This window comes from Nymphalis io, chromosome 8, assembly GCF_905147045.1.
Source record: "Nymphalis io chromosome 8, ilAglIoxx1.1, whole genome shotgun sequence".
NCBI lineage: Eukaryota > Metazoa > Arthropoda > Insecta > Lepidoptera > Nymphalidae > Nymphalis > Nymphalis io.
Genome location: NC_065895.1, coordinates 4,097,790 through 4,109,948, shown reverse-complemented (window position 1 = coordinate 4,109,948; position 12,159 = coordinate 4,097,790). Strand labels below are relative to the sequence as shown.

The 12,159-nt window shown below is 32.7% G+C and overlaps 1 protein-coding gene across 1 annotated transcript; it reads right to left on the bottom strand.

Annotated features, from left to right (window-relative positions):
* Positions 1 to 95: 95 nt before the first annotated feature.
* Positions 96 to 1,833, bottom strand: LOC126770385 (odorant receptor 85c-like). The gene is made up of 3 exons (XM_050489782.1): positions 1,816 to 1,833; positions 696 to 1,763; positions 96 to 302 (listed from the first exon to the last, which is right to left on the bottom strand). Exons 1-3 carry the CDS (start codon positions 1,831 to 1,833, stop codon positions 96 to 98), a joined length of 1,293 nt encoding a protein of 430 aa, XP_050345739.1.
* Between the last annotated feature and the right edge of the window lie 10,326 nt (positions 1,834 to 12,159).

Sequence of the window (12,159 nt, the reverse complement as noted above, 5' to 3'; positions counted from 1 at the left end):
GCAATTATACTGTGCAATTAATGGTTATATGTATATAAATGTGTATAAATATGTAAATTTGTTTAACTTACACTTAAATGTGCAAAAATAAGTATTTAACTCGAAATAAGAGTGAAGAATGAATAAGAGGTTTGCAAGACAGATATAAATAATTGCATGTTGAAATAAACCATGCCCTTTCCAGTTAGGATAAGAGTTTGTTGCGATTTTGCGATCATGAATATCAAGAGTTTTGTCACAGCGGGGTCAGCCCATGCTTCCCAAGCTGAGTTATACAGGTCCCAACTTAGTTCCTCACTAGTCTGAAAATAATACACTTTAAAAACTAAAATATAATTTTTAATTTCATTTATAATTCATATTGATTTTTGTATTATACATAATCTCTTTAAAACATTTTATTTATTACAATATAGATGCTTTATTTGTTTATAACTTTAATTCCTTATGTGTAAAATGAATTTTAATCTTACCGAATTATCTATGTTATAAATACAAAATATACATGAATGATGTTTTTTTAGGTTTATGTTATTTAAGTTTTATAGGCTTTTTTATCAGGATGATCAATCCAGCGTAGATATATATATATCCGTGAATTATCGTACAACATCGTACGTATACAATTCGACTTACTTTGTATTAAATGCTGGATGAAAGTTCTAACAAATAAAAATATTTATAAATTTCTTTACCTTTATCAAGTTACTTGAAAAATAACACGGTGTAAACATATGAATGACTCCGCTCAAAGCAAATATAGTATACTTGGGATCGATGCGCCGACTTAAATATATTTGGTATAAATTCATTGATATAAGAAGCGATGTGAACAGGAAAACCGTGAAAAGCCACCCCCCATAGACCTCCTGCAGATCATTGTAAAATATTAATGCTTCTTGATTATCTCTGATAGCTTCTTTTATTATTAACTCCAATTCATCTCTGGATCTGGCATTTTTAAAAGCGTTGTTAACTTTATGTGCGTATAGTTTTAACTTGAGGCGTAAATGATTTGTAGCGATGCAAAATGATCCATCGAAACCAGCAAAGTTTGGAGACAAAACGACGCATTGTACGAGATTGTACGCAAACATTAATTCGAAATAAGGCGAATCGTATTGTTTATCTTCAATGAATTTCAGTTCCATTTCGTGTATCATATACTTCTTTCCGACATCGCTTTTTAAACTTTCGTAAATCATGCAAGCCCCCGCATATATTGGAAACTGTGAACTCAATAAAATCGGTATTATTATCCAACACGTTTGCCCTAGTTTACCCAGCTTTATGTAATGTTCATATATCTCTTGATAATCTTCATCCATATCATTGCCTTTAAGTAAATCGTCGGAAATCTTTTCTAATAGTTGGCCGAATATTTTTGTTTTCCAATTTACGTAAAATGATTTAAAAAAGAATAGTGATGCAAGTATCCCTATAGTGACGTTTCTCGAGAGGTTGTACATATCCAACGTGTATATGCATTTAGCCAAATATAACAAGAACCAGAATAGAACAACGGAATTGATGAGCGTAACAAAACCAAATAACATCATTCGCTTTCTGGCGTTTGTTCGATTTGGATAAATAAGTGCTATGGCCAAAGCAAATGCACAATGTGGGAATGTTTCGTTGAACGACTTAAATTTTTTCTCAGGCATTTTGATTTCAATTTCCGTCACCATTTCGTTTTGACCGGAGACGTCTTGCGGTCGTGTTTCCTGAATGCTTATGACGTGTGAAAACAATTCGCTGACGGCCTATAATAGGAAAGTTTCTTCGACATTAGAGGTAATCACGTTATAAAATTGCCAGCCATTTCACAGCCATTATATCAGTAATGAAAGCGCCACATAGTTCGTCACAATGTTTCGAGCGAATTGGAATTAATTTGAAATTATATATTTTGCAAACTGCATAATACCTGTTTTGTTTTGTAGTAAAACGTTGCTTTGGAAACAAAAAATATAAATCAATGTGATTTTAATCGAAGGAACATGAGTTGTCATGTCATTCAATTAATTCTATGATAATGATGATGAAAGTTAGCACTATGACTTTCTAATGATTTGCCGTATTTCTTATTTACTGTATAAATACTAGATCCAAATTAGTGTAAATGTTAGTATATAAGTTTAGTCGACTCGACTTTGCAAAGTAATAAAAAAAACAGTATATACATTTTCTCGTTAGCGTTCAAGTTGGACATAATTAAAATTGTGAAATTGTCATACCAATCCACGATCAGTGATAGATATTAACTTGCAAAGTTAATTGGGGATAAGTACGCAGTAAGCAGCAGCGAAGTGAATGTGGTCGGGTCTGGTTTTTAAGTATAAAATTATGAGACCCGTGAGACCGCACAGTTTGGCGACACGATATATATTATCACACTGCGAATAACATTGAGTGTGTGTAGTCAAAGTATTTTTTTCATTAATGCGGTAAAATTAAAATAATAATTTAATATTTATTATAATTCGTCGCAATATTTTGTAATTCGGAACACAAGTAATTTATTCTGGCTTCTGTTTCTGACGCCCTTACAGAGCTACGTTTCAAGGTCTGGCTTAATAGTTTTTGTTTATAGAGCTTTTCTATAGCCCAATTTTGTTTAATATGATTTTTTTTTACTTATACAATAATTATTAGAGTTTTAAGAATGGTTTTAATATCTGAAAATCGTATTTAAATAAAATATCTATTTTAGTTTAAATAACAAGTGAGTTTTATAAAATGAATTACGTCAGAATTGCTTTATGATATCAAAGTTTATTAATCTAGGACAGTACAACATAAGTCTCATTTAATTAATGATTGAACATGATATTGACATAATGAGTGTAAGTAAAAGGTATATATTGGAATTTTATTAACTTTTTTTCTTATTTACTTTAAAGTGGATTTTAAAAGAAACCAAGGCTTTACGAAATTTTAGTTACGGCGACATTTAAATAAAATTATTATTATTATTATTTATAACGTTTTAACATTTCTCTATTTTACTCGGCCAACTGCTCAATCGAATGCGATTTGAAACACCTGATGAAATTATCGATCAAGCAATGAATTGCTCTCTTTCAAATTTTGTTGAGTTAATTTAAATGATTTTTCAATTATTATTTACTTATATTTTTGTCCACTAAAATCGAAATGTGTGTTCCTGTTTTAAATTGAATAAAATGTCCTCTCTTTTCGAAGTTCTTTAATATCCAATAATAACCTAAATGTATATAGGATTCGCCAGAATAAGCGATTGGTTTACTGGTATTTATTGAAAGTTCTTTATTCAACACCCGCTTCTATCAACAATAAAAACAATATAAATTATTATATTATCGTTACATACATTTGCAAACTTTGAAATTTAAATGATTGTTGGAAAAAGGTCAGTTGAAATCTTTCTATACTTGCTTACATACCTACTGACTTTGTGAGTTACATACAAGAGTTAATATAGAACGTATAAAAAATAATGTAAAGTCATTCAACAATATTTTTACATATCAAGTAATTTCATAATTGTTTGCTGGTATTTATTTATAATATATTACTATATAGTATATATTGTCTAATATTTCAATGCCGATGTTGAAGCCGAGGTCTTACATTCATAACGTTTCGGTTAGAATAATGCGTGTGCATGCATACACACAAAAAGTACATACCATACTTATTATAATCAATTTATTTATTATGTCATCTCTGGACATTCTGGGTAGAGGACATGGCTCGTATGGTCTTCCCGTTTGCAAACCTATTCTCAGGACATCCGCTGTAAAGGCCATTAGAGAACACAAATTGATTTTCTTCGAACACTATGTCAGTTTAAAAAGTTACTACGGTCATAAATAAATAAAAAAAGACCGGAAAGAATTTGCTTAGTATCTTTATTCCAATAACATTCTGCATATATACTTTTTTCAAACTGTTAATGATGATTATGGTCGAACTTCGACCACAAGGCAAACACTATTGTTCATAAATAAACGTTGCGTTATAAAAATGAACGGTAAATTTTGCAGATTCAAATGTCAGCTTTTATTAAAGTTATATTATGTGTGAATTGAGTCACAGTAATAACATGTGTTCATGGAATCATTTAAAGTATTACCCGTTTAAAGTACCAGATTGAATCAAATATATTTTTATGTTTTTCCCTTAAGATTCTTTATTTCTTCTAAGTAGATAATGGACTTGTGCTTAATGTATGAGATTGCTAATGTAGTTTAGATGTTTGTCTGTAAAAATATTTATATTAACACTAAAAAAATAACTATATGGCTCCATATAGTCTGAGAGGAAAATCACTGTAAAATGTTGTAATGATTTTGATTTATTTTATTATTTAAATAATCGTACTCGCATATAAAATACGAGTCGTTTTTGTTATAATACTTTAATTTTCTGTGATCATTTGACAGAACTGTACTTCCAAAGTTGATTTGATGTCAACAAATATCGTGTCATTGTGTTAAAATTTACATTATAAATATATTAGTTACCATGGAAAAACCAAAATAGCTTTTGCATACAAATGAATAATATAATATTAACAAAAAAAAAAAAAACAAATTTTATTATATCCTGCAAAGTTAAGAATTCTCACATACTTCATTTTGTTCTTTTAATACTGAAGACATAAACATATTTTTGATTGTAAAAATTTGTTAAAGTTGAATAAAGAATTAATCCACAAGAATAATGACAATTTTATAGTTTTAAGTTAATTACATTTAGCTTACTTAAACACACTATCTATAGCTTACAACCTCATTTAAACGGGACTATCAGTATCAAGACTATCAGCGTGCTTTGTTCTGTACAAAAATACCTCAGGTCAATGACCCCGTTGACACACAGGAAAATTGATAATGTATACATTTTGTTTAATTGTTCGCTCATTGTTGCAGTTAATCCGATTAATCTTAACAATGGGATTGTGATTTTTTATTGTGATAATTATAAAAAATATGGCATTAAACCTTTTTACTGTTAATTATTTGTAATAAAACAATTAAGTAATCCGGGATATGTATGTAATATAATAAAATTGTATCGAGGTCTCATGTCTGTGCATGAAATATATTTTAAAAAGATTAATCGTATTAAATTATTATCGATAGCAAAGTCTGAACGCAATTTACGAAAATGTCATCTCTACAATAATAATAATAACTTAATACAACCGTCTCTTTGATCTAGTGTCGGGCTTATACATGTCTTGCATGTCCTGGGGTCAAAGATGAGGTAAAATAGACAGGAAATTGGACTTGTCTTGTCAAGCAAATATCAGTACCATCCCGAAGTTCGAAAGTTGGCAGAGAAAGATTTAAATACTTTGATAATTTTAGAAGTATTTCATGAGGTAAAAATAAAGAACTTCTGAATATGCATGTAGTATAGAGTTGTATATATAGATAGTAAATGAGCATCCTGTACTTTTAAGTAGAAGGTTTAGAGTATGTGCCAACACGCTGTTCCAATAAGTAGTGATGGATTGACATGGACAGGCTAAAGCGAAAAGAACCATCGCTATAGGACACATAAACGTTGTCTTATACATACGGCAATAATTTTTCATTTAACATTAACCGAAATACAATTAATGAAGTGAAAGTGAAAGCGATCAAAGGGCGTTGAATAATAATATATCCTAATCAAGAACCAGGGCTGCACATGTGCGAGATTTTCATTTATGTAAATACGCTGATTTCCTCACAATGTCTTTTTTATCGCCAATCACGCAGATTCGTAGTTCCAAAAATAAGTATATATAGTCCGCGATCATATTTCATACATTTTAAATGCACTTAGTCATTTTAGTTCAGCTTCTTTATTGAAATTTGATACAAATTATTGTTGCAGCACTCATAATAATTATGAATGAATAAAAGCAGGGTATGCCGTCAGCAGCTTCCGCTCTTGAGCCAGTTTTCTCTTTAATGAAAGCAAAAATTTAGTCTTTGTTATATAAATGAAACTGTATCAAAACTTTTGAATAAAAAATATCACTAAGACTTACACAATCTCCTCTTAAAATCTTTACAAGCCTTCATCCTCATTGCGTAACTGTAGTTCCAATTTTAACAAATCGCACATTCAGTTATTCGTTAACAGCCAAATTGATAATGACCTGCTATTTAATTATAAATCGCAAATTCCAAAAATTCAAAAATAGCTGACACAATTTCTTTTGGTTGACATGTAATTCTGGTATTAAAATACCCGTATCATTTTAATCGTTTTATATCGAGTACGTTCCAAAAATATATTGTTGCGATTCAAGTTTACGCACGTTGTAGTAATATTATTTACATTGTTCGAACGTAATAACAGCATATTATGAATTATCGTAATACATTTATATCATATTTACAAAAAGGTGATTCTTGATTTTTCGGTAATCTATTTTACTTATATTATAATTGAATATGAATTTTTAATTTCAATCACTCTCGAACGTATGTAATAATAAAATAATCGAAAAATAGGACATAAGACTATCTATTTTTCGACACATTTAATTAGCGCATGCAAAGCGGTCTAAAGCCAGTAAAAATATTGAATTCTAGGATATTGTAATTATATTAAAAATATTTCAATTTATTTAATATGATATACCAATTCAATATGGATGATGATATTACGACATTTATCATTGTTATTTGCAAAACAAAGTAGTACTACAATATTATGAAATATTTCTGAAACTAAAATGAAATAATGTTTTGAGCGCTATCATACCTTTTTTTTATATCATTATCATCGTGATCATTGCCGATGACGAGCCAGTTCGCGTGGTTGGTAGATACTTGCCTTTCACGCCGAAGGTTGTGGAATCGATTCCCACCCAGGACAGACATTTGTGTGCATGAACATGGTGTAATTATCTATATAAGTATGTATTTACAAAACAAAAGTGGTATATGTAATATATCAGTTGTCTGGTTTCCACAGTACAAGCTCTGCTTAGTTTGGGATCAGATGGCCGTGTGTGAATAAAGTCCCAGGATATTATTATTATTATTATTGTGGTTAAAGTTGTTTTCTCTTTTAATGCATATATTTTCTTTTATTATTATAGTCAAAGCAGAATTTTACCGCTATAACTGACTGCAATTTGTTTTTGACTTATCAAAACTTAAAAAAAAATTCATGTACGTATTGGGATAACCTTCCGAAAAGTGTTTGCAAGTTTCGAGATGAAATTTGGCACTGCGCTTCGCTTACGAATTCTCTCCAAATAATTTTTGGACCATTTGAATGTTTTTGAAATCATGAAGAAAGCTGCATATGTCAGACGAAAATCTACATCCAACAACTGACAGCACAGCGTGGTGTGCTAAGCTCTAAACCTTTTTAAGGAGTAGTACTTAGTCCAGCATTAGATATATTTAGAAGCGTTTGTTTTTAAATGTTTTGTAAACACCAGTTGGCAAAGCTTAAAAAATGTTTTATTAATAAAACCTATTTATAAAATACTGGTAGCTTAAGCAATTGAAAACCTTGTTAAAATTGAGAAATGTTCGAAGATATTTATAAAAAATCATTAACGGTCGCTTTAAATTGAAAGCATACAAATGTACGTGAACTGTATCGGTCGATTCTTACACAATTATTTCGCTTGTTAAAACATTCGTAATTGCTAAAGTACTTTAAAATTACACAAAACCGATTTTTAATTTATGTCCTGGTGAAAGGTACTATGGACCAAAAAAAAAACATTATATAATATAGAGCAGCTCACAAGGTCCGTTGAGTGTAGGTTGTATTGAAATATTCAATGATAACCGGTAACCAATGGTGTATTCGAATTACTGTTATTAAGATTGTTATGTTTAGACAGTGATGGAAGCGCTTATTGGAGCTGGAGGGAGAAAATTGGAACAGTCAAGATATCTGAGAATCGTTGCTGCATCAGTAATAATATTTAATACTTGCGACATTATATACGATTGTACTGCTGAAAGGGATTTTTTTTTATTTCTATTATTTTATTAGGTACTCCAACAAGGAATACACATCACAAGCTTACGTTACACATTAAACTAGTTATATGGCTATGTGTTCCCTCAATTGTAGAAAACCACAGTATCCATCTTATATAACTAAGTATCAGCTAATATTATAAATAATAAAATACAAATTAAAAAAATAACAAATACATGATGATTTGTAAAGTTATGCACTTAAAAAATCAGTGGTGCTTACCCGTTTTAAAGTCGGAACCAAGGATTCTCCAGAAAGGTTAATGTGTTTTAACCACTGCTAGCAAAATATATTTATAAAATATTCTTGTTTTGTATAATAATGTCATCCAGACCGATTTCAGCCACGGCGGCCAATCACAAGAGAGATTAGCCAACTACGCAGGAGATATTATAACATCTACTATCTATTATAACACAGGTGCACTCTCTATTCCCTAACTTTCATAATCGGACGGGACGGCAATCCGACACGACCGGAAAGAGTTTAGGCGCAGGACCCAACGGCTTTACGTGCCTTTTTACGAGGCACGGGAGTGAAAACATTTCCAACTTCCAGACTCCGGGCTGCTACTGAGAATTTTCTGACAGAAAAACCCAATAACTTTTTATTGGCCCGACCCACGTCGGGTCTACGGGTTTGAGGCCTTACATTAAGCCACTAGACCAACGAGGCAGTCAAGGCACTTTTTTTGTATTCATTGTTTGAAGGGTTGCTGAGCTAGTGTTACTCAATACATGCAAATGGGATAGAACATCTTAGTTCCCAAATTTGGTGGCGCATTGACGATGTAACAAACCGTTAATATTTCTTACGGCATTTCTTCTAATTGGCGTCATACTGATTTTGTGGTAACTGTAACTAGCGGTTTCTTCTTGTCTTTTAGAATGATTTTGTATAAGCTTTATATATTATAATAGAACATTCTTTTAAATACTGGACGACATGAACTGTTTCGGAATATTATTTGCATTATCAGTTATTATGTACAATTGACACCTGCGTATAATATTGATAACGTAGGCGGGGATTTACTGTCATATAATTATCTTTACGGATAACCCGGCGCATTTAATTAATCGGAAACCACATTGTTACCGGGGGTTATCTTGATATTTATTCATACGGAACATGATAATTTATTTTTTATTATACGAACCGTTTAGAAAAACCCTTTCACGTCGCAAATGAATTATACCATAAAGGTTAACCAATAAAGCGAAATTCCAATTTTTAAACAATGAATCACTATTATTTTTAGTGTAAAATTCTTATCTTTATAAGGATTAAATTATTAATATTTCTTTTAAAAGCACTCATCTCTATTTTTAAACAAAACATTATTATAGTAATAAAGTATGCGATCAAATATATTAAATTATTAGTATTTTAATTATTTAAATTAGTTTCAATTTCGTCAAATTAATAATAAAATATTAAATGTATTGCTTATTATGTTAAACTTTGTAGTTAATAAATTTTAATTTTAGCGGTTTAAGAGTAATTAAATTGAGGGAGCTTTAACTGTCGATTGAACAATGCTCGTAGCTGATAATAACCGGTACCGACACAGCGTGTCCACCGCATTCTGTTTTACATTTTCAAGGTAAATATCTCGCCGTTTGATCTCACGCTGCCGATACTCGACCGCGGATATGAATGCACGTTTCCACTCGATAACACTTTTAAATATACACTGGTTTTATTATTCTCTTACCTAAATTCAATTTGAATCATTTATTTGGGATTCGAAGTTTTTTTTTGTTTTCCAAAATTATCTTATATTTTATAATTTTACTTATAAAATTAATTGATTAAGCATATGTTAAATACCAATTACCAATTTCTAGAGAATAAAAGATTTTGTTTAGATATATCCTATTTTGTATATACTATTGGATGATTTTAGAGGGTGATTTAATTGCAAGATGCAATACAGTTAAAAATATAAACTTTTACCTGCAAGTGCAACTGCAAATACATTTTTTTTAACTAAAGATTTACAAATACTTATGTTGTTTGTTTTTTCTTTTACCCTAAATTCCTTTTTTTAAAATGATATTATATTTTAAAAGTTGTACTTCACGTAATGTATGTATTTAGTATTTACCGGGTAGTATGGAAACACAAACAGAGAAACATTGTATTACATTTATTTTCGATAAATTAACAATGTTGAACGTTATCAGTGAACAATAGTTAGGTATAAAGGCCATTTCTACAATAAATTAGCGTGCGATTAGCAGTTTATTTTCTTATGATCTATCAATTAGATTTATGGAATGTAATTGTCGCTTGGCGATCACTTGTTGCAAAACGTATACGTGTTACAATGGGAACAGTGTCTTTAGGCCACGGTGCAGAATGTCGTGCTCTTAATTTCGGTAAGGTTACCAACTCAGCGGTGTATTGCGTGGTGTGAACAATGGTTTGGTACAAAGGCCGCGTTTAAAATTAATTACCGTGCGATTAACGCTTGTTATGTTTAGTTTTGTGCGGTCAATTTGAGAGGGTCACAACCGTCTATGGTTTTCGGTTCATTGCTTATTTGACATTCATTTTTCTAATATAAATGTCGTTAGTGCTGTGGTCAAATCAAAATCAAAATGGACTTTATTCAAATAGGCTTTAACAAGCACTTGCACTGTTAGCACACAGTCACAGTGCACTACTTAGATTTTAAAAAGAATCCACAAGAAACGTAATACTTATTATATTTTTTTTTTTTTATATCGCCGGGAGGGCAAATGACTCTACTCCACCTGATGGTAAGTGGTAGTAGAGTCCAAACGCGACGACGGCCAGTACAGACGGAAAAAACGTTTCGCACTAGCCGCCTTCGCCTTGCCGGCCCGCAAGATGCCTCTTCACGCCTCGTTTGAAGGAACCCGGGTTGTAAGAGGAGGGGAACACGTGAGCTGGTAAGGAATTCCATTTTTTGGAAGTGCGACAAAGAAAGGAGTTGCCAAATTTCTTTGTTCGCGATGGAATTGATGTCACAGTTAGGCGGTGACATCGAGAACCAGCTCGCGTGGACTTAAGAAGGAAGGGGGAAGCAGGAATTAGAGAGAATAATTGCTCAGAGCACTCGCCGTGATACAGTCGATAGAAAGCGCTCAGTGCTGCTATCTCACGACGCAATTGTAAAGGTTCAAGGGTGTTTGTGACCTTTACGTCGCCAATAATGCGTACGGCACGTCGCTGCAACCGGTCCAAGGCCTCAAGTAGGTACTTAGCGGAGCCATCCCAAAGGTGCGAGCAATATTCCACGCAAGACCGTACCTGTGTTTTGTACAGCAGGCACAGTTGTTGTGGCGTGAAAAAGCGCCGCACCTTGTTCAGAACTCCGAGTTTCCGTGAAGCTGTTTTTATAACAGCCTCGATGTAATCCCTTGGACTAAGGTCGCAGCGAACGTCAATCCCCAGCATGGCGATTTTGCTTTGCATCACCAGCGGAGTACCACAGAGGGAGGGAAGAGGGGAAAATGTTGACTTTTTCGCCGTGAGAGCGCATACCTGTGTTTTCTTGGCATTAAACTCAACAAGATTATCAGAGCCCCATTTGGCGATGAGATCTAACGTCCTATCGAGTTAAATGACAAGATTCTCCCGCCTCTCCTCAGTTTCCGCCCGCCCAGCCACTGCGCGTCCGTGGTATCCATCATGCACTGTACTATCACCTGCATAGCAATGTATGTTCCCAAGGGAGAGCATATCATTGATATGCAAATGAAAGAGTGTGGGAGATAGCACAGATCCCTGGGGGACCCCAGCATTCACTACATAGAATTGTGAAGCGCAACCATCTACTAAAACACGAAGGCTACGCTTGTGTAGGAAGCTGGCAATCCAGGTGCATAGCTGAGCAGGCAGACCATATGCCGGTAGCTTGGAGAGAAGACTTCTGTGCCTTCTACCTTTTCATTTAAAAAGTCAATTTAGTCAAATACATAGACAGAAAATCAAGTAATACAAAATTCACAATTTTTGATTGTTGTATTGAGTATTAGGTTTATATTATGTATTAATATCAGAGCGTCACGATAGCATGCGAAAGCGATCCCGTGGCGTTCCTCGTCAAGACGGAAAGGGTACCGCTGGTTTTTTGTGGGTATTCCGATGTTCGGGGCGTACTCGGCGCTTTGGACACCGGCGATTCCACCA